Here is a 23251-nt window from a genome sequence, read left to right on the forward strand (position 1 = left end):
GCCATTCATCCCGAGGGCCCTTGGTGATGGTACTCAGTGGGCCCGAGGCTCCCAGCCCCACTGGTGACTCATATCAGGACATGGGTGGCAAGGCCAGGTTTGAATCCTCCCCTAATGGAGATCTCAGCCCAGCCCACCCAGAGTGGCTGGTGTCTTGGGCCCAAAGAGGTGGTCCCAGGAAGGTGGCCGGGAGCCAGGGGTTGGGAGACCCCTCTGACATTGAGACGGTTCCTCCCCGGACCCTTCTGAGGGCACCCAGGATCCAGCAGGCCCATCTGGACAGGGTCCCTGGAAAAGTAGGTGGGCCTGCGTTTCTCCAGAGTGGAACACTGTCCACAACCCAGGGGAGTCAGACCCCTGCCCTCTCCACCAGCTCTGGCATCAGTCAGCACAAGGAGTGCCCCCCCAGGAGGGGGATCCAGGTGGTGGGGGGCACCCAGAGAGCCGTCCTGTCCACAGGGGCCCCATGTTCAGACTTTCTGTGTGGTCCCCCAGTGACATTCCACGCATGGTCCCCAAGCCACCCGCAAGACGGAGGACAGTCCCCCGCTCGTGGAATAATAAGGTCCTGCAGTGTCCCAGGGGCTGATGTGTCTCAAATCCAAAGAGTATCTGGCGACGTGCAAAGTTTTGTTTTCACATTAAAAGCATTAGTTCGTTACAAGTACACGCCTAGATTGCCCCAATGTTTTGTAACTGGTTTTGACATTTCCCGGTATTTTGAGGCACCGGGTCTCCAAGGGGCCTGCCTGGGCACCCCTCTCCACTGCACCCACTCCTGCTCCCGCACCTTTCCCAGGCTCACTGCCTCCCTGCCTATTGGGCAGGTGGGGAAGCTGGGCCCCCGGGGCCTGCAGAGCCCCTGCCCACCAGGCCGTGGTCGGCCTGTCAGGGCAGCTCCGCTCAGCTGTGAGAAAGGCCAGGGCCCATCAGATAAGGCTCTGGGCCCTCCCGCCACCGCCACCGCAGAGGCTCTATCGCCTCCCAGTCCCTCCCCAGCCCTGCCCCGAGGCAGGTGTGCTGCGTGGAATGAATTTCACTACGAGATCTCTCTGGTTTCACTATGAGTTTCCTGACCCAGGCCAGCACCTACGGCCCCCGGGGCCTCCCCTGCATCTCTAGGGCCAGGAGGCAAGTCTCCCCACTCAGGCAGCTGACAGGAGGGAGCCTGGGCAGCCCTTGGGAAGGACTTCCCTGGCTCCTAGCTAACTCCAGTGGTCCCAAGAGAGGCTGGGTTCTGGTCCCAAGAAGCATGGCCAGCCCGGGCCAACACCTTAGGACAGGGTCCGCCAGGGGCCTGGATTCCTTGATGGCGGAGTGGGGCAGGACACAGGGTCTATCCCATGGTGAGGGAGGCTGCCCTCTGGTGGCGCCTTTTGGAATGGCAGATGTCCTTGGCCGGTTCAGGAGGCTGGCCCCGTAGGATTTGGCGCTGGGACAACCAGAAGGGAGAGGAGAGCCCAGTTCCAGAGCAGAGGCCCAAGCCCCAGCTTCTCATGTTCTCTACTGGTTCCTGTTACCCACGGCCCCCACCCCACCTACAGGGGGCTGCACAGGGCTGTGCTTATGATGGTCTCAGGGGAGGGCATGGAGTGACCCAGGAGGACGCGAGAGTCCCAGACTCCCCAACAGGTCACCCATCCCCTCCTTTTCCCTCTTCCGACTAGTAGGCCCAGGAACCCCAGGGCCTGGGCAAGCTGCCCCCCAGGACGGCTGTGGCACTGAGGGATGAGAACCTGTCCCCGCTCCCTCCCCCTCACAGATGTTCAGTGACTCATCCAGCTCAGAAGTCGGGGGCAGAGCTGGGGTTAGAACCTGTATCTCTCAGTTCCCAGGCCAGACACCTGGGAGCCTGCACTGAGGGCTATGCTGGGAGGAAGGCCAGGTGGGCTTTGAGGAGCATCTGACCCAGCGGGGAGAGAAGCAGTAAGGAGAGTTGGCGAGGTGGGCACAGAAGAGGCTCACGGTCCAGTCTGGGGACCAGGAAGTCTTCCTGGAGAAGGTGGTGAGCTGGCTGACTCACAAGGGACGCACGTGAGCATGAAGGTGTGTGTGAGGGGCTGCAGGCCAGGCAGCCAGCATAGGCAAGGCAAGGTGGGGACTGACATCTGAGCATGCAGAGCCAGGGACAGTGGCTTTAAAGAGGGTGACCACACATCCCAGTTTGCTCAGACATCTGGTTTACACCTGTCATCCTGCTGTAATTATTAACAGCACCCCTCTGCATTTTCAAAAGGGTTCCCATTTGGACTGTTAGTTAAATGGTCTCCCCACAGAAACATCTCCGTGGAGGGGGTTGATCCTCTCCCCCAGGGCTGCACTGAGCAGGGACAGTTTGGGATGGGGGAGAGGGATTTGATTTGCATTTTGGAGCAACGCTGGGGTGACAAAGAAGCTGTCGTCAGTCAGGTTCGAGGATACTGTGGGTGGTAGAGAGTATTGGGGCGGGGGAGGACGGTGTGGAGGATGGAGGCCGTCAGAGCTCTGGGAGTGGACACTGGGATCTGGGTCCCCATCCCAGGAGGGAGTGGGTGAGGGCTTGGTGTGGTGACACACTCTTCATTTGATCATTCTAGAAGCACCGAATGTGCAGGCTGAGCCCCGAGCAAGGTGGTCCCTGCCATGGACCCTCACACCATGCAGATCCAGAATGTCACCAGAACAAAATACAGAGATTTTTTTTAAAATTTCAGTCTCACAGAATATTTTAAAGTTTGATAACTAACTGAACAGAGGAGAATTGTGGGAGAAGAACAGGTGTAATACAAGGGCCCCCCAAGTCAGAAGATGCTGGGCTAAGAGTGGTGGTGGTGGGGTGTGTGTGTGTGTGTGTACACACACATGCACATGCATGTAGGGGGGCAGTCATAGCCTCCGCCCTGGGAAACCAGAAAAAGAGACGAAGATTTCACTTAAAGTTGGCTGCCCCAGATCACCAAGGACAGTGTCCAAGCAGCCCGGTTTCCCCATAACTGTGCTTTCTCCACTCTCTGCTCCATAGTGACCTTAGGAGAGGGGATTTTCACTAAATATTTAGGCATATAGCATGTGGAGGCTTCATTTGGACTCCTGCCCTGGGCCTAGCAGCGTTAGGGCTGGACGCGAGCAGTGGCTGTCCAGGGAGGGTGCAGAGAGGGGAGAGAGGAAACACGAAGGGGCAGCAGCTATGTCCAAGGCTGAGAGCCCCACGAGACAGAAACAGAGAGGGGTTCCCAAGGGCCGTCAGCAAAGAGATGCTTGAGAATTAGGGAACGGTTTGGAATCAGGATGTGGAAACCAAGGAGAAACAGGCTGCCTGAGTGGAAACCTAGGTTAGAATGTGAGTAACAGGAGAAGGGAGTTAAGGCCAGAACAGGTATGGGGGCGCCAAGCAGGTTCAATGACCTTGAGGAGCTGGTGGAGAAAGAATAGACCCAAGCCCCCCCCTCCCTCCGCCGCACTCAGATCCTGTCCCACCCAGGGGCCCTGAAAGGACATGTTTAATGTCCTATTCTTGTTGAAGTGAGCATAACCTACATACAAAATATTGTATAAATCCTAAGTGTTCCACTTGATGAGTTTTCACAAACTGCACATACTCGTATAACCAGCACCCAGTTCAAGAGACAGAACATGACCAGTACCCCAGAGCTCTCCTCGTGTCCCTCTCCAGTCTCCGCCTCCAATGAGCACCTCTATCTTAACCTTTAGTCTCATACATTAATTTTGCCCGTTTTAGCACCTCTCGTGAATGAGATTATCCCAGCATTTTATATCGTATTCAGCTTCTTTTGCTCAATATTATGTCTATAAGACTTATCCAGGTTGTGACATGGTAGTAGTTTGTTCATTTCCCTTGCAGTACAGGACTCCAGGATTTGAATGTACTCTGACATATTTATCCATTCTACTAATAATGGTTGTTCCGGGTTGGGGCTACCGTGAAGAGTGGTGTTATGAATAACATTGTAAACGTCTTTCAGTGCATTGCTATATTTATTTCTGTTGGGTATATACCTGGGAGTGTATCTTAGCCCGGGCTCTCCAGAAACAGAGCCTGAGGCAAAAGCTTAGGTGGTGCTTTTCAATCAGGGGGTGCAATCACAGGGAATCAAGGGTGAGGGGAAAGGGGGTGAGGCAGGGAAGACAAGAGAGCCAATACAAGGATGAGTTTCTGAACTGACCACAGCTTGGTGCCAAAGGCATCTGATTGCTGGGCTGTTGGGACCCTCTTGCAAGAGGCTTTATAATGAATAGGATTCATGACAGTCCATCTGGGATGAGGAATGGGGGAGAATTTGTCCACTGGCTTCCATCTGCCATCGTCCAAAGATGGGCCAAAGTGTGTTAACTCCCCTGCATTTTTGGTTACAAATTTGTGGGTACCAGTTTCATCCCTCACTGTCTCATGCCTCAAGGGGTAGCAGAGAAGCCCTGGGGAGGGGGGGAGTGATGGGAGGTGTCCGCAGGTTGTACTTGAAAAGGAAGGAAACGTAACCAAGGCCTCCAAGGTGAGGCTGGAGGATCTGAGGTGGTACCCAGCAGGTGTCTGACACAGAACAGAGAAGCTGGGCTATAGGGATTTAGAAATATCGCCAAATCGTCTTCCAAACTGGTGGCACCAATGCACCCTCCCTCGGCAGCGTATGAGGGCCTCGGGCTGCTCCACATCCTTGCTGATGCTGGTGTTTAATTTTAAGCACTCTGGTGGATGCACAGTGGTATCTCATTCTGGTTTTAATTTGCATCTCCCTGATGACTAATGAGGTTGAACACCTGTTCAAAAGTTCACCAGCCATTTGGACATCCTCCCTTGTGAGGCACCTACTTAAAAGTCTTTTTCCTTTTGATTTGTAGTTTTCATATTTTTAAGATACAAGTCCTTTATCAGATGTATGTATTGAAATAACTTCTCTCAAATGTGGCTTACTTTTTCCTCTCTTAATCATGCCTTTTGATTAACAGAAGTTTCTAATTTTAATGGAGTCCAATTTGTCACTTTTTTACTCATCATGCTTTTTGTGTCCTGTGTAGGAAAATGAATCTATTCTTTCCCCTAAGTCTTCTTCTAGCTGCCTTGTTGTTTTACCTTCCACACATACATTTTGTTTTCATGCGCACATCCATGGAATTGGTTTTAAGGTGTGGTGTAAGGTAGAGATGAAGAGGCTTTTTTGTTTTTGTTATTTTCCAATATGGATACTTAATTTCCAGCACCGTTTACTGAAAAGTCTGTCCCACTTCTCTCCCCTGCTCTGCGATGTCAACCTTGTGGTGATAAAACGGGAGTCCGTAGATGGATGGGTCTGTTTCTCATTTTCTATTCTGTTCCTAGTTGATTTGTTTATCCTTGCACCTGTCTCCCTAACTGTAGTGTAAGTCCTCCAACTTTGTTCTTCTTTATATATGTTTCAGAGTCAGCTACTTTACTAAATTAACTAATTAACCTTAAGTTTGCTTATAAATTTGGGGGGGATTTTCTACCCAATCATGTCATATGTAAATGACAGTTTTATATTTTCCTTTCCTAGCTTCATACTTCTTCATGGCGGCTTCTTTCACTTAGTAACAGGCGTTCAAGTTTTCTCCATGTCTTTTCATGGCTTGATAGCGCATTTATTTTTAGTGCTGAGTATTGGTTCACACGTGGATGTACCACAATTTATCCATTCACCTACTGAAGGACATCTAGATTACTTCCAAGTTTTGGCAATTCTACATAAAGCTGCTATAAACATCCATGTGCAAGTTTTTGTGTGGCTATAACTTTTCAACTCCTTTGAGTAAATACCAAGGAGCACGACTGCTGGGTTGTATGGTAAGAGTATTTTAGATTTGTAAGAAACTGCTAAACTGTCTTCCAGAGTGGCTGTACCACTTTGCATTCCCACCAGCAACGAACACCTGTTACTACACATCCTCACCAGCATTTGGTGTTGTCAGCATTCCAGATTTTGGTCATTAAAAGGTTGCGCCTTATTCCTTCTTTTTCTTGCCTTATTGCACCAGCGAGGACGACCAGCCCAGTGGTGTATAGAAAAGCTAACATTCTTTCTCATCTCCAGTCTCAGTGGAAAAGCATTCAACCTTAAGCACAGTGTTAGCTGTAGGGCTTTTGTTTGCTGTTTTTTGTTTCTTGGAGGGTTTGGGGGTTTGGTAAGATACCTTTGTCAAATTGAGAAAGTTCTCTCTTTTTTTTTTTTTTTTTAAAGTAGCTGTGCCGGGTATGAGGGGGCGATGGACAGTGTCAAGGTTCACAAACCTACAGAGTGAGCCACGACAGAGACAGGCCTTCAGGAGGATGTGAGCAAGTTCTCTTCTATGTCTAATTTGCTAAGAGTCTTTTGGTTTGTTTAAAACGTGGAAGACTGTTTTCTGAATGTGTTGAGAGGATCCTATGGTTTTCCTTTTTTTTTTCTTCCTGTTTACGTGGTGACTTCTACTGCTTGTCTTTCGGACGGTAAAACAATCTTGCCAACTCTTTGTTCCCGTCAGGGTTTGCAGGTTCTAGTTTATGCCACTAAAATCACCTCCTGAACCGTGGGCCTGGAAAACAACATGCAAATTCCATCCTGTGCAGTGCCCTAGAGTCACCGCTTCTCCTCAAACACTGACTACACATTTCAGGTGCCATGAGAGGCTCCCCTTCGAAAACCACCAACCCCCGGGGGCACCAGCCCCGGCAGGACCCTCTCCCAACAGACCCTAGCGTTGCAAGGGCAAGTGCGTGCGGAGAGTGAACGGGTCAGACCCCCCCCCCCCCACTCCCCAAGACAATTAAGAGTCTGCACAGCTCGTGCGCCTCCCCCGCCCTGCGCCAGTCTCCTTTAAGAGAGTCAGCCTGAACGCGTCTCTGGGGCGGGAGGCGGAGGGCGCCAAGAATGCCGCACTCCGACGGGAGCGCAAGGGCTGAAGCTTCGCCCGGCTGCCTCCCCCTCCACGTCCCCCCAGGGTCTTCCCGCCCCTACTCCCAGGTCCCCGCCCCCGACTTCGAAGGTCCTCCTCGCCCGCAACCCCCCTGAACCGCCACGCCTGCCCCCCATGCTCCTCCCACAGCCCGGGACCCGACCCCGGACGCCGCCCCAACCCCCGGTCCGCCCGTCGGACCAGGGCGACCCCCACCCCCACCCCGCAAGCCCCGAGGCCGCGGGCGGGGGAAGGACGGGGCGCCCGGCGCGGCCTCATCCACATGCAGGGGACGGCGCGTCGCGGCGGCCGCCAGGAAGGGACAAAGGCTGTTCCGCCGCCGGCCGCACAGTGCCAGGCTCGCCCCGCCCCGCCGCCCCGGTGGCCCCCGACGCGGCCCCCCTTGCGTCTGTCCCGCCGGCCCGGCTGCATAGTCCGGACTGCTTCCGGGAGGAGGAGGCAGCCTCCCTCGGACCCTGCAAGCCCTACCTCTTCCTGCGACCCCAGGGGCCACAGCCCCTTCTCCGTGTCTCCCGGGCAGTTGAGGTGGCCTCGTCTCTTGAACTGAAGAGACTCAAGAGACGAGGGGCCTTCGCCAAAGACCCGAGTTCTAGTCCACTGAGCCCCGACTCTGTGGCCAGGCGTCTGCCTGCAGAACCTGCCGGACCCAGTCCAGAGCCGGGCTGGGCGGCGGAGGGCGGGGGAAGGTAAGGTTTAGAGCAGAACCCCTTCCAGGACCCCCACAGGCACTGGGTCCCCTCTGGATGACGGTTAGGGGCTCCAGAGTCTTCACCCCAACCCTGTCTCCCCAGACTTTTGATGATGGGGGCTTAGGGTCTCGTGACCCTAGGGGATCCTGGACAAAGCCCCCACCCCTCCGAGAGCTATACCTCACACACCCCAATCAGCGTCTGGAAGCCAAGGAGGCAACAGAAAGGGTTTGCACTTGCTCTGTGACCTTCCTTACTATCCCGGGGCCTCAGCTTTCACCTGTAGAGTGAGCCCAATCTCCACCCCTCTCCCCGTACACACACTCTAGGGGTCCGTGTCAGGATTTAAGGAGTATGGCCGCTCTGGCGCACAGCAGGTCTCAATACACAGACGGCTATTATTTTTGCCAGCTTCTTCAGTCTCCTTGAGGGCAGGGAGAGTCCTGACTTTGAGCCCTGCTCCCCCGCCCCCACCCCAGGCCGTCTTCCTAGGCCTTCTTGGGTCCAGGAAGTTCTTCCTAGGTCTGCCCCAAGTCCTCTCCTTCCTTCCAGGCCCGCGTTGGGAGGGTGGGGGCCACGGCGGGGAGTCCCCTTTAAGGAAGGTGGGGGAGGGGGCTGCTGGCCGGTCCTCCTTCCGCCCCTCCCTGGGCCCCGCGGGCCGGGGCTCAGGGCCAGGGCCCCGCGCCAGCGCATGCGCCCGCCTGTGGGCGCTGTCCGGCCTGCGAGAGCGGCGCGCACCGACAGCCGGACGGACGGGCTGCCTGGCGGCTGGTTGGACAGACGGGGCAGCGCAGGGAGCTGGGACGCGGCGGGACAGCGACATGGCCGGCCACACACAGCAGCCGAGCGGGCGCGGGAACCCGGGCCCTGCTCCCTCGCCCTCCCCTGGCCCGGGCCCCGGGCCCGGCGCCTCGGAGCGGGTGGCGCTCAAGAAGGAGATCGGGCTGGTGAGCGCCTGCACCATCATCATCGGTGAGCGGGCGCGGGGCGGGCGGATGCCTGGGGCGGTAGGGCCTAAGGCGCGCAGCGGCTCGGAACAAGGAGCAGCCCTCTCCGGGCGCGCCTACCGGTCTGAGACGGTGGAACATGGATGAGGGGATACCCGCCTGGGGCACCTGCGGTGTCTCCCCTCACACAGCAGCCACGGGGCTTCTTGTTTCCACCTCCCCAAGTGCCCCGAATTTTTGCACTTGAAGGAGGTGCAGGTCCCATCCACCGCTGGAATCCTCCTCCCGCCTTTACTTTGCCATGGACTTCCGCAAGGCAGTTACCCTCAGTCTTCTCGTCTGTAGCATGGAGATGGCTGTGGTCCTGCCTTGAGTGCGGGGGTCTTGCAAGTGTGGGAACTCGGTAAGCTGACCCCCGCTAAGGTCCCAAGTTCTGGGTCTTGTGGCTTAAACTGAGTTCCTACTGTGTGCAGGGTCCAGGTGCCGTGCCGTGTGAATGATTTATTCTTCGCAAGCAGGAGGGACTGTGGGTAGCCTGGACAGGTAGAGCCAGCCCAGAGGGGAAATCGGTTCAGAGTATATAATTAGTGCAGAATTCTGCAGCAGGACCCTGGCAGAGGGGGAGGAGCAGCCAGTGACTGGGGGAGGCCCAGTTTGGGTGGGCAGACCCAGCCTGCGAAAGGCCAGCTGCTTCCTGGGCTGGGATCCCATCTGCATCCTCTCACTCTCTAGCCCAGCTTCCCCACCTGAGAATGAGTCTGTGCATCCTTCCCCCACTTGGGGACTTCTGGGTAGGCAGAGGGCTCAGGGCACAGTGAGAACAGTGGTGGGGTTTTCCTCCTTCCATCCCAAGTCAAGAACACTGATGCCTCAGGAACTGGCTAACCCAGACCTGTGCCTGTATCCACACCAGGTGCCTCAGAGACCTTCGTGGTGGGAGGAGTCTGTTCCGTCTCCTGTCTCCCAGGAGACACAGCCTGGAAGGATGAATGGCAAGGGTCTTGACCACTCTCACTTTACCAACTGCCCAGTCTTCCCTTCCCCAGCCAGTGGGTGCTGCTTGTGCATTCACTGCCCACCCATCCTCAGACCCTTGGAGATGGAAAAAGTTGGGGGCTCAGGAGGGCAGACTGGTGTCTTCACCTCCTCCTCCTCTGCCCCCACACTGGGAGTTCCTGGGCCAAGGTTGGGGTCTAGATCTTGGCCACCCCCTGCACTCGCACTGAGAATTGCCCCAGCACACAGCCCCTGTGCAGGTACCTCTCTGTCTCACCCACTTGCACCTGGAAAGGTGTCTTCTAGGAGCTGGTCCCGATCTGGTCCAGAGACCTTCTTGGACAAGAGTGCCCCTGCTTGACTGCTGAGAGGAAGGGCTGGTTCCAGGAATTTGGCCAGGGTACTGGTTAGAGCTTTGCCCTAGCCCACACCCTCTCCAAGAGCTGTGCCTTCAGGAAGAGGAAGCCCATACATCATGGGTGGGCCTTGGGGTCAAGAGGCTGACTGTGTCTGGAGCCAGCTGCAGTGCCCGACAGGTGCAGGGAGCGACGTGGTACTTGCTGGGCTGTGCACCCTCGAGCTGTATTCCTACTCTTTCTCCTCCCTGCCTCCCATCCGCCTCAGGTCACGCAGAGGCTGCTGGCTCCTGTCTCCTCCAAAGAGGGCCCTGGTGGTGATGGTGGGAGTGGATGAGGCTAAGTCTGCAAGAATTTTTCTGTGTAGCACAGCTCTGCCCTTACAGCTCCCCCACTTTTCATACCATTTTTGCTGTTCCAGGTCCACTGCCCCCTTGGCTTCAGGCCTTGAAGACTGAGCTGGGGTTAGGAGTGACTTAGCCAAGAGTGGCGGACTCAGGAACAGAACCCAGATGACCTGACTCCAGCCCAGGACACTCAGGGGTGGTCCTACAAGCCTGCCTGGGGAGCTTTGAGGGGTTTCAGCAGGCAGGAGGCTGGACTGGGCAGGAGACAGACAAGGGGAGAATGGACCTGGTCCAGAAGGTGACAGATGACGGAGGAGGCAGGGGTGGGCTGAATCACTGCACTGCCCTCCCCAGCCTGATGCCCTGAAGGCCCCCACTTCCTCCCCTTTCACTGTTCCGGTAGCCCGGACTCCCACATCTTTCCCCACTTTCCTGCCCTGGGGAGCCTGGTCAAAGTAAAAAATGTCTGCCAAGTGTCATAGCTTAGCCTTAAAAGTCTTGAAAACTTTATAGCTTCATCCATAATCTTTCTTGTTTGATAGCAGCTTATTATCTCCAAAACTTCCAAATAGACCCTCCCAGAAGATCCAATAATTCTCTCCCTTTGTAACCCCTGCCCCAGGCTGAGGAGTAGGAATGGAATGACATAAAAGGGCTTTGAGCTAGAACAAGACTCCACCTAAAATGTGTTTAGGACAGCACCTGCTGGCTACAGCAAGCACAACTGGAGGGGAACGGGCCAGCCTGGAGGAAAAAGAGCCTTCTGGGGCAGACACTGCACAAGACATCACCACATCCAATGCCTATTCAGAAAAACACACCTTACCACATTATGAAAACATGTTCTCCCTTTATCTCATTTGATTGCCTGCCTTGCAAGATGGGAATTTTTATACCCATTTTACAGATGTAGAAACTGAGGTTGGAAGTTAAATGACAATGCTGCAAGTGGTGGACTCGGAATTTGGAACCAGAATTGGACTCTTCTCCCAATCCAGTGCCTTTCTTCACACTGCTCTTGTGCAGGGCACAATTGGGGCCAGATGCAGAGCCCATGATGGGGGAAGGTTGAGGATTGAGCTGGGAGCTCATCCAACCGGGATTTAGTGAGCTCGCCACTCTACTATGGGTAGATGAACAAACAGGTGGACAGAGAAATAGCCTCTGACTCCCCCACCCCCACCCAGGGCTGTATGTACAGGGTCTCTTGTCCTGACTCAGGGACCACAACCAGCTCCCTCCCCATCCACACCCAAGGAAGGGTCGTGCCCAGGTTCAGCAGAGTGGGAATCAGCCAGGTCTACCGACCAGACTGTCCTGTCCTTCGCTCTCTCCCTTTGACTCAAATGTCCAGCCCATGTTTGTGGATCAGACTCAAGTATGTTCTAGAACTCAGGGACCTCCTTCATGAACCCTGTCTCCTTAGGAGCCAGTCTCTACTCATCCAGCCATGGCCAGGTCCCTCCGTTGTCTCTGGGGCTGGAGGTGCTGGGCTGCTCAGAGGATAGCCCTCTCCAGAACCCCAACCCATCCTCCCCGGGACCCTGAGGGGACATAAAACCACACAGGAGGCTGTCTGTACCTCACCATAGCCCCAATTTACAGATGAGGAAACTGGGGACCTGAGGCTGCAACCAGCCCAGGGTCAGATGCCCTTGGTGTGCTCTAAGACACCGTTGGGGGCTGAAGCAGCTCTGGCTACAAGGATGGGGCCTGCTAGCTCTGGTCACGCTCATTCATCTATTCAACAGGTAGGTACTGGACAGTGCTGGGCACTGTTCTAGGTGCTGGAGACATAACAGGGAACAAGACAGACAAAATCCCTGTCCTCCTGGAGCTGACGTTCCAGCATGGGAGTCAAAGAGCAAACAGATAAGCAAGCTGAATATTTAGTTGCCAGGGTAATGGTAAGCACTAAGGTGAGAAAATGAAGGAGGGAGGATTGTAGGTAGGAGATGAGTCAGGAGTGAGATGGGGTGCAGTCTGTGTAGGCCTTGCAGCCGCAGTAAAGACTTTGCCTTCTTCTCTTTGTCAGGTGGGAGCCTGGGAGGGCTTTGGGCAGAAGAGGGATGGCATGGGGTAGGATGGGATGGGATGGCAGGGGATGGGATGGGATGGGATGTGTTGCGATGGGATGGCATGGGGCGGGATGGGATGGGATGGGATGGTGTGGGGTGGGATGGTATGGGGTGGCACGGCATGGCATGGCCTGGGGCTTACTGTGGAGAAGAGGCTGTGGGCAGAAGAGGCAGAAGCTGGAAGCCCAGTCGAGAGTCACCTGGGTAAGAGATGGTGGTGGTTCAGAGCGGCGTGGCAGCAGTGGAGGTGCTGAGAGGAGGGTCAGTCCTAGGTGTGTTTGGAAGATTGAGCCAAATGCGTTGAACTGGACACAAGGTATAGCAGAGTGGAGTCTGGGTGACAGCAGGTTGGGGCCTGCGCAGCTGGGGGCATGTCCTGGAAACGTCCCCACTCACCTCCCTGGAGTTCTGCCAACACCTCAGCGGGCACTGCTGTCCCCCTAGAGGGGTGCCTGACATGCTCACCGTAAGGACACTGTGCTGGGAGTCACAGGCTTCACCCAGAGCAATAGCAGGGCCCCCAAAGCAGGGCTCTGGCCGCTGACCCCAGGGTGTTGAGGTTCCAAAGTGTTCAGATCCAAGGGCCAGCTTCGGTGGTAGATGACAATAGTGAGACCCATAAGCACTTCCTGGGGCCTCTGATGTAGCAGGCAATGTGGGAACAGACCCACATCACTGCCTCATCTCCCCATCTTACAGATAAGAAGGTTCGGAGAGTGAAGTACCTTGTCCACAGCCTCCCATCATGAGGGATCTGGGATTCAAACCCAGATGTAGGGGTTCTCAACTAATAATTGGCCCTGCCCATGGCCTCAGGGGCCTTGGGACTTAACCAACAGGGATTTGGAGCTCTTCCCCAGAGCCCTCATGGGTCACATCCTAACAGGGAGGTGCTGGGACTCATTGCCCAGGGCAAGAGGAGGAGGCCTGGCCTCTGGCCAGCCCCTGATCAGACCCAGGAGCCCTGAGCTACTCTCTTCCAGGCCAGCAGGCCAGCGTGGCAGGAGGAGGCCCCACCATGGCCCTGCTTGCTGAAGAGGCAGGCAATAGGCCAGGTACGTGTAAGGGGACCTAGGCCCTGGGGGTTCCCTGTCCTTCTAGGGGGCTTGGGCTTCTCATCTCAGCAGGCCAGGGCACAGACCCCACCCTCTGGGAATGCAGGGTCCACCCAGGATGGCAAATAAAGGAGTCGCTTCCTGGCCATACTCCAGGTACCATGGGAGAGGAGCAGGGGCCAGGTTATAGGAATCAAGATGGGAGATCAGGGAGGGCTTCCTGGGGGTGGCGTTGCTTCTGGGAAGCCATTGAGCTGTGGAGAGACCTGCCGCAATGCGGGATAGAGGGCTCCAAGCAGAAACTGTGTTTCCTTGGACCCCGTGCAGATGTGCAGGATGCGTCCCTCCTGCCCAGCAGTGCCTCAGCCAAAGTCAGTGTTGCACCAGCCCTCTGCTGCCCCCTAGCTCAGTGGTCCTTCCTGGCACAAGGGGAAACTGAGGCCCAGGGAGCAGCATGGGCCTGAGGTCACACAACAGACTCCTGAAAGTGTTCTAGGGATGAGGGGTGGTGCCAGCAGCCTGACAGGACGTCCCTGACCCCTCCCCCAGATTCAACTCTGCACGGTCCCCACACACACACACACGGTGGGCAGCTGGCCCCTTCCACCCACACGACCTCCGCAGTCCACCCCTGTGACCTCCGTGGTCGGCTCATGCCTCCCAGAAATAGGTCAGCGCTCACGGCTGCAGCCGGGGGAACAATGGCTCTTTCTTCCTTCACGGAGCCGGGTAAGCCCCATCGGGCCACACATCTTAATGTGATAAAAACCACCCAGCTTGGCCTGAGGGAAGAGGGGCGGGAGGAGACTGGAGGGGGGCCCCCTAGTTGAGGGACTCACATCCTCGCCCACCTTCCTTGGAGCTCTGGCCCTGCCAAGGACCTGCAAGGACCACAGAGCAGCCGTCCCACTGGGTGGATGGGAACAGGGAGGTCTCGGAACCCACATTTCTGCAGCCTGCTGTCAATCAGACACCTGACCGGGTGCTCAGCAGTATCTCCCGGCCCATCCCACAGTTTGTGGTTCCCGCCCCCCCCTCCTCTTCCTCCAGACCAGGATGCCCCGAGGGTTGGGCTTGTCCACTGCAGTTCACCCAGTCGGGCAGAGCTGATTCTTCTGGCCCTGAACATGAGGGCTGAGAAGGGAGGCCTGGACCCACCACCAGGAGGCATGGGCAGGCTCGCCTGCAGCACTGCCTTACAGCTCCGTGGTCCCTTCTCCACAGCTCCTGCCATCGTTCAGTGCTGGAGACTCCCACCCCTGTCCTCAGCAACATCCCTCCTCCTCCCTGCCCGCTGTCCCTCACCCAAGCCTGCCACCCATCTTGCTCCTTGCGGAGCCCCGTCCAGCCCACACGGTGCCAAGAGTGGCCAGTGGACCTCGATGGGGTTTTCTGCCACCTTCCAGCACAAACCCGAGGCAGATGCTGGAGGCCGTCCAGGCCCAGAGGAAGAGGCCCCCGGAGAGCTCAGAGCCACCTGCTGGCACGTGTGTTCCTTTGAGCCACGCGGGGAGAAGTCCTGCATTGTAACCTGCAGCCATGTGTCTAAAACAATAGCGATCCTCACCCCGGCCCATCCGCCGAGTCTTCAGCCGCTGGGCACAGACAAGTGATGTGTCCCTTTCAAATCCCAGCCTCGGAGGACGAGGCGCCAGGTGTGGCTTCCCCGAGGGCTACACTCGTGAGGCCCCGTCAGGCTGAGTTGCGTAGGGTGGTGGGCGTCCCCACGAGGTGGGTGGCTCAGGGCCCTGGATGCACCCAGCTCCTTCCAAGGCCACCCAGCCCCCACTGGCTTCCAACCTCCCTGGCTTTTGGCAAATCCCACTCCACCAGGTCCTGAGAACAGAGGCTCTACTGCTGGATAGAGCAAACGCCAAGGCTCTTTAGAAGCCTAACAGCCCACCCAGGCCCTGGGCCCCGTGGTAGATGAAGGAAGCGTCCCCTCTCTCCCTGGAAGCGAGCTGAGGGCACAGCTTACCTCTGGGGCTGGGAGACAGGAATTCTTTCCTCCTTATCTGGATGTATTTAGGGCTCCTGGGACGTGACTAGAAAACCAAGTGGGGCGTCGTGGCCGTCCAGACTGGAAATCTGTGCCGGCCGGGTGGGGGTGGGGTAGGACTGTGGACAGGGAACGCATGCAGATGGGCCGCCCCAGCTGTGTCCTCGTCCAGACCCGCCTGTGGGCCTGGCAGGTGGAGCAGGCAGGGTCTGCCCTGACGGACATGCGCTCCCACCCCGGGCCCCGGCAGGTGGGGCCAATCTCGTGCAGGGGCTGAGCCCCGGGTCCCAGCAGTGTTGCTTTTTTCTTCATGTGGCCTGTGGGTTCTGGGATTATTTCCTCTTGGGCAGGCCCTAGTCCAAATCACCAGTGATGTGGCCTGATTCATTTGCACAGATGGTGAGACCCGGGTAACGCAGAACATTGCCCACTTTGCCCTAAATGCCAGGGACCTCAGGGCTAAGTGGGTGGTCAGCGTTTTACTCATCCTGGGAACCTGCTCTGCAGCCCACAGCGTGGCCCTCTGAGCGTTTCCCATTGTTCTGCTCCCAGACCCCACGAGTGCCCCACAGTGCCCATCCTTCCAAAACTCAGACTCAGCCCATGGGCAGGCCAGGCTTTCTGTGACCCATGACCTGGCAGATTTCCCTGGCACCCAAGTCTTGGAAGCTAGCCACCCTCTCTGCTACTGCCCACAGTCCCCTTCTGGGGGGGGGGGTCGAGTGGAGACTGCGGCCCCCCACTTCACAGAGGAGGAGTTCAGTCCTTCAGTGGCATTGGTGCCACTTTGGGCATCGGGCCAGTCACTCATCCTGTAGCTTGCTCAACAGATGTGTATTGAGCACCAACTTGTGTGCTGGAGGCCCAAGGTGAGGCCGCAGACGGTACACACAGAATCACGCGAAGATGCAAAGGACATCTGGATACAGCTGTGAACGAGCCGAGGCTTCCCATACAGTACCTCGCTGAATCCTCACAGCAGTCCCATTGTATAGATGGGACTCAAGAGGTTCCCTGCCTCCTGAGCCCCAGCCAGAGTTTCCCACTGTGGTCCTAGGATTAGAGCAGTGACCCCTGTTTGCAACCAGTGAGCTGTTCCCAAGGGAGAGGCATCTGTGTCCAGACCCCAGCCTGAGCCAACTGAGTCCTGCCAGGCTGCCATCATCCACCCCATCCCTTCCGTGATAGCTGCTAAGCAACCCCCAGCCCTGAAAATGCACCAGCTCCTCTCCCTCACCCCACTGACCCTTGCCCAGGACCTGAAACATTTTAACAATGCCAGGAAACCAGGTCTCTTCCGAGTCTGTGTCCACAGCATGGGTCCTAGGTCAGGGAGGAGCCCAGCGGGCAAAGGGCTCTCTAATAGGGAAAGAGGAGATGGAAGGTAAAGAAATAAAGTACGGAGCAGGGTCTGGGGCTGTGAAGTGGGAGGAGGAGCCTTACCGGTGTGGTCAAGGAGGACTTCCTGGAGGAGGTGCCAGTCCCCAAGCCACTCCATGAGTTTGGATTTCGGCCAATAGGAAGGTGGCAAGAGAGCATCATGGTCAAGGTCTTGCTTTAGGTGGCCAGCTCTGGCCAGGCTGGGAGGAAGCCAGGTGGCTGGAGGCTGACAAGACTGGAGGCCTTGGCCAGGGGCGAGGGACTGGGCCTGGGCCCTGTGGGGATGCACTGGAGTGGCTGCCACTCTGCCACTGCTTGCGCTTGCCCCACCTCATGGCTGTTAGTTGGGGGCAGAGGAACTCAGAACAGGACCCATCTCTGGCAGTGGAGCCTGTCTGGACAAAGTGCCACTCGCCATGCCAGGGGCTGGGGAGGGGAGCTGAGGTGGCCAGAGTGGGACTTGCAGGGTTTGAGGGCCCCGTGGCAGCCCCTGGGGCTCCTTGAGGGAGCAGCCCAGGCTCCCCTCCTCACTGCAGCATGTGGAGCTGCACAGAGAGGCTGCCCTGCTGGGGGCGCCCAGACCTGATGCCTCCCCACCTCTTCCCCCCACAGGAAACATCATCGGCTCGGGCATCTTCATCTCCCCCAAGGGGGTCCTAGAGCACTGTGGCTCCGTGGGTCTGGCCCTCTTCGTCTGGGTCTTGGGTGGGGGCATCACTGCCTTGGGCTCACTGTGCTACGCGGAGCTGGGACTCGCCATCCCCAAGTCTGGCGGGGACTACGCCTATGTCACCGAGATCTTCGGGGGCCTGGCTGGGTGAGTGTGGGGCACCAGCAGCTGTGGGGTGGTGACAGCCTCTCCAGAATGGATGGCCAGCTGGGCCCAGGACCCCAGTGTCCTCCTCTGCTTCTCACATTGCAGGGAGGTCATGGGAGTAGATGGAGGGAAGGGGAGGTGTTGGGCAGCCTTCTAAGGCCAGGGTGGGTGGGACCAATGCCCACCCTACTCCAGCTGGCCCCTTGACCTCTCTGTGCTTCCTTTTAAATAGAGCTCCTCTAAGCCCCACTCCCCACCCAGGTGCTTATGGGTGGGGAGGACCTTACTATGGAAACCTCTCTAGATCACGCCAACATCCAGGCAGGGACACCTTGACGTCAGTAAACTAAATGCAGGGTCGGGGGGTGCATGATAGTCCTATCAACGCCCTGCAAGACGTTCCCTTTAAATAGCTCCCGACGTTCCTGTATTCACGTGAACGTTAGCTGAGCACCTACTGTGTGCTGAGGGCCAGGACGCAATGATACAAAGGTCCATCCCGGGCCTCAGGTTGCTGACAGTGCAGAAGGGAAATGATCCTTCAAATGTGATTAAGACCAGGAGGATCCTTGCTTTGAAGATATGTGAGAGGCTGCAGCCCAGCAGCCAAGAGAACAGGGTGCCCACCACCCAGAGAAGACTCCCAGAAAAAACCACATTTGTGCCAAGGCTTGGAGGAAGGGTGGGGTTTTGTTGGCCGACCAGGAGGGGTAGCACATACGGAGGGTGGTGGCCTGGGCGAGCTTGGTCTGTCTGCCACGGCCACAGGTGAGGTCAGATCCATCGTAGACGCCAGGGCTTGTCGGGGACGGGGCAGCCTGTAGGTGGAGGGCCATCAAAGCTATTGCAGCTATCCAGCTGAGCCATGCTGAGGGCCAGAACAAAGGTACAGGAAGATTCCAGAACCATTTAGGAGTCTAAATTGGGAGGACGTGGTGGCCAGTGTGGCATGAAGGAGAGGCTTGGAGAGACTCCATAGATGGTGGTTCCCGGGATGGGGAGAGGGAGATTTTAGGTTGGGGTCTAACGCATAGGTGGGGTCGGTGGCATGTCCGGGGAGACGCTGAGTCAGGCCTTGGGTGGGGGATCTGGAGCGCAGACGAAAGGTCTAGGCTGAAGTATTTCAAGTTTGGTTCTGAGGGATGTGGTCAGGGGCCTTTAACAGGGCAGTGGAGGATGGGGCCCTGCTGTTCTCCTCTGGGGAGAGGGTCCTCAAAGGGGCCTGGGACCCGAGAAAGCAGAAGAATTTTGCTGTGTGGCAGAAAACTCAAGAAGATGGAAGGGAGAGGAGGACCCGAGACCCACCCCAAGGGCACCCAGCATCGAGGGTGGGCAGCGGGGAGCACCCAGTATGGGGGGAGGGTCATGGAGCTAGGATGTCCCAGAAGCCAAAGGGGGAGAGGTGGTGCAAAGCAAGAGGTAAGGAAGCAGGGCTACAGAGCAAAGGTGAGGACCAAGAGGAAGCCACTGAGCTTGGTGTCCCCGGATGAGGCAATCCGTACCCTCAGGGTGGGACGGACAGGGGACTAGGACCACCCCCACGGACAGGCACTCCCCTGGGTGCAGACAGAGCCCCCAGGAACAGGTCGGGCCTCACTCCCACGTGGGCACCCTGCAGAGGTGAGATTCTGGCAGATGGGCTATAAATCCCTGTCACCCCAGCCAGGGGTCTTTGCAAGGTCCGGTCCCTCGGGGATCACAGCTCAGAGTCAGCCACCTGCAGCCACAGGGCTCTGCTGAGAACTACAGCTGGAGCTGTGACTGGAGGTCCCGGGACAGCCCACCCCAGCTCAGGAGCAGCCTGTGACCGGGGACGAGGTGGCCATTAGAAAAGTGCTTGGTTCCCGGGTCTCTCTCCACACCTGCCCAAGGGCAGCCCGTAGCTGTTAGCGCTGAACGCTGTCTCTGTTGAAACAGTTCATAAATAGAGCAGAGACCTCAACAAGGTTGGCCCTGCCTCCCTGGACCAAAGCTGGTATCTGGCCCCCACAGCAGCTCTGGGTGCCGGGGCCCAGGGTGCAGCCCCACTCCACATATCTAGGCCCCCTTGGCTGGGAGGGTGCCGGGAGGCCCGAGCCACTCGGGCCCTCACTCCTTCCAGCTTCCTGCTGCTCTGGAGCGCCGTCCTCATCATGTACCCCACCAGCCTGGCCGTCATCTCCATGACCTTCTCCAACTACGTGCTGCAGCCCGTGTTCCCCAACTGCATCCCGCCGGCCGCCGCTTCCCGTGCGCTCTCCATGGCCTGCCTTAGTGAGTGTCCACCGTGGGGCCAGGCTGCGCGTCTGTCCCCAGGGCCCACCCTGCTCCCTGCCCCCGTGGGGGGACTTTCGGGGGAGGTCCCTCCAGCTGTCAGTCCCCGTGAAGTCGGCCTCAGGGGTTGGGCTTCTGGCACTCCAGGAGCTGCAGGGGACACCGCCCTCCTGCAGCCCGGGCTGGCCTTGGCTGTGGCCCACCTCGAGGGGCTTGGCCTCGGGTGCCCGCCCACCCAGCCACCCGCCCCTCCTCCTCAGTGCTCCTGACGTGGGTGAACAGCTCTAGCGTGCGCTGGGCCACGCGCATCCAGGATGTGTTCACCGGCGGGAAGCTGCTGGCCCTGTCACTCATCATTGGCGTGGGCTTTGTCCAGATCTTCCAAGGTAGGGCCGGGCTGTGGGGGGCGGCGCTGGGCACAGGGCCCAGGGAGACGACGCTGACCCTTGACCTCCGGACCCCCAGGACACTTCGAGGAGCTGAGGCCCAGCAACGCCTTCGACTTCTGGATGACGCCGTCCGTGGGTCACCTGGCCCTGGCCTTCCTCCAGGGCTCCTTTGCCTTCAGCGGCTGGAACTTCCTCAATTATGTCACCGAGGAGCTGGTGGACCCTCGAAAGTGAGCGGGGCTCCGGCCAGGCCCTGGAAGGGGTGTGGCGTGGGGTGGGAGAGGCGGCCTCCCCACACAGAGCCGCTGTCACCTCTGGCCGGCCTGGTCATCTGCCTGACCGCACTGCTACCCACCGGGAACGGCGCTGGAAAGGCAGCCGGGACGCTTGTGTTCCAGCCTGACCGTTCTGTATGGCTGTGGATGAGTCACGGCCCCTTGCTGGGCCTCAGAAACACTGAGTATCATTGTCTCGCTGTAAATGGATCCAGCTATTTGCATTTGGCCAAAAATTACACATGTGCACACAACATGGTCCCTAAAAATGAAGCCAATGGCTCCCTCTGATGCTCAGCTGGGACCTTGACAGTGAACAGTTACAGCTGGAGCTGCGGGGGGGGGGGGGGGGGGGGGGCTGATGGGAGTCCCAGGGGACCCTGGTCTGTGGACTGAGCTCTAAGGGCGCTTTGAGGATTTTCAAGTCTGATTTTGGCTGTATGCAACGTCCCAGACATTAGATCCGCCCCCCTCCCCAGGATATGAGTGGCCCCTTCTCCATCTGCCCTTCCTCCCACCAGCCTGTGCCAAGGCTGGGCTGGGGATTAGAGGGGAGACGGACAGCAGTGCTGCCCCCTTCGCTGCCCCAAGGCCCCCAGCAGACCCAGGCGATGGAGGCTCAAAGCTGCTCCCATTGCTGGGTCCCCTGCCACTCCCCACCACCCTGAGGCCCCATCCCCCAGCCCCGCAAGGGCTGATGCTGACACACTGCACCACTGTCCCCAGGAACCTACCTCGTGCCATCTTCATCTCCATCCCCCTGGTGACCTTCGTGTACACCTTCACCAATGTCGCCTACTTCACTGCCATGTCCCCCCAGGAGCTGCTGGCCTCTAACGCAGTGGCCGTGGTGAGTGGGGCCCCGCTTGGTCCTGGCTCCTGCCCGGCCTCCACCCTGCCTCACGCACCCCCTCTCTTCTGTGCCCACCCAGACCTTCGGGGAGAAGCTGCTGGGCTACTTTTCTTGGGTCATGCCCGTCTCCGTGGCACTTTCCACTTTCGGAGGGATCAATGGCTACCTGTTCACCTCCTCCAGGTGACTGGACTGGGAAGAGGGTGGTCAAGGTGAGGCAAGGCAGCTGCCCTGGTACACACGAGCAGTGCTGGGGGCCAGAGGAAGTGAAGTGCTGCCCGGCGGGGCCCACTCCCTGAAGCTGGGACCATGAACTCCCCGGAAGCAGATGTCAGATCCCAATTGCGAGGAACAGAAAGCAAGAGGGAGGCGGGCTAGATGAGGGGAAGAACTGCCCAGTGGGGCTGCTGGGGCCCAGAGCAGGGAGTCGGAGGTGACAGCTCAAGAGGGCCATCAGGTCTAGACTGAGGTCGGGATCTGGCCAGCAGCGAGGCCCCAGGCTGGGCTCATGGCTCCCACCCTCCTCTGTCCCCACCCCCCCAGACTGTGCTTCTCTGGAGCCCGAGAGGGACACCTGCCCAGCCTGCTGGCCATGATCCACGTCAGACACTGCACCCCTATCCCTGCCCTCCTCGTCTGCGTAAGTTGGGGGACCCAGGCTCGCAAGGCGGGGAGCCAGGGCCACGCAGCAGCGTAGGTAATGGCAGGGATGAGGCCTGGCCCTGGTGGGGGCGGGAGGGCCGGGCTCGCTGACCTCCTGGCCCCAGTCGGCAGGCCCGGGGCCCCTGCTGGGCTGACAGGAGGCAGGTGGGAGTCGGCCCTCAGCCCAGTCCTCTTCCAGGGCGGGGCCACAGCAGTCATCATGCTTGTGGGAGACACATACACGCTCATCAACTATGTGTCCTTCATCAACTACCTCTGCTACGGCGTCACCATCCTGGGCCTGCTGGTGCTACGCTGGAGGTGGCCGGCGCTCCACAGGCCCATCAAGGTGAGGCCCGGAGGGGACCAGCCAGCCCACGTGGCGGAAGCAGTCAGGGCCACCCCTTTACCCGTTTGGGCACCCGGGGCGGCGACGGCAGCGATGGTGAGGCCAGCCTTTGCTGTGTGCTGGGCCCTGCCCAGGGCCCTGTGTCCACTGGCATATCCAGTCCTTAAGGCAGCCCCGTGGGGTGGGTGCTGTGAATACTCCCACTTCACGGACAGGAAAATAAGGCTCAGACATTACTGTCACCCAGGATTCCACGAGCCCACAGAAAACAGAAGACCCAAAACCGAGCTAAAAGAAAAGTCCTCCCGTTTGCATATAAATCCTTGAGCTGGAGAAGTGCTCAGTGCCTGGAATGTGAAACACCCAATAATCATTCACCTTCAGCCGAGCGCGAGTGGCAAGCGCACATACAGTCGCTGTGTGGAGCTCAGAGCCGCTGAAATTGACAAGCCCTCAACAATGTGGCCAACTGGCCAGCCACGTTGGGCTGCTGGCAGAAGGGGGCCCCTAGGGCCTCAGCTCCCAGGAGAGGGGGGAAAGGGCCTCAGACCCCCGGGGCAGTGGGGCAGGAGAGCCAGGGGTCCCGTGCCATTGGCACTGCCGCTCGCTGCCCCCCAGGTGAACCTCCTCGTCCCCGTCGCATACTTGGTCTTCTGGGCGTTCCTGCTCGTCTTCAGCTTCATCTCGGAGCCCATGGTGTGCGGGGTGGGCGTCATCATCATCCTCACGGGCGTGCCCATTTTCTTCCTGGGAGTGTTCTGGAGAAGCAAACCGAAGTGTGTGCACAGACTCACAGGTGAGCCAGGCAGCTCCCCGACGGGGCGGGGCCTGGAGATGGAACCCTCTTGGGGGCTCACCCTAGAGCGGGGTCTCCCGGCAGCTGCGGTGGCCACAAGGGGCCCGACCGCCACCAAGTGTCT

General features: G+C 58.1%; 1 protein-coding gene across 1 annotated transcript; it reads left to right on the forward strand.

Annotated features, from left to right (window-relative positions):
• Positions 1-8321: 8321 nt before the first annotated feature.
• Positions 8322-23127, forward strand: SLC7A10 (solute carrier family 7 member 10). Its single transcript, XM_065898813.1, has 9 exons — positions 8322-8567; positions 17366-17570; positions 19672-19823; positions 20084-20209; positions 20289-20442; positions 21214-21337; positions 21420-21523; positions 22182-22331; positions 22950-23127. The coding sequence occupies exons 1-9, from the start codon at positions 8417-8419 to the stop codon at positions 22951-22953; spliced, it is 1170 nt and encodes a 389-aa protein (XP_065754885.1). The 5' UTR covers positions 8322-8416; the 3' UTR covers positions 22954-23127.
• The last annotated feature ends 124 nt before the right edge of the window (positions 23128-23251 follow it).

The sequence above is a fragment of the Phocoena phocoena genome, chromosome 20 (assembly GCF_963924675.1).
Source record: "Phocoena phocoena chromosome 20, mPhoPho1.1, whole genome shotgun sequence".
In the NCBI taxonomy this organism is placed as follows: Eukaryota; Metazoa; Chordata; class Mammalia; order Artiodactyla; family Phocoenidae; genus Phocoena; species Phocoena phocoena.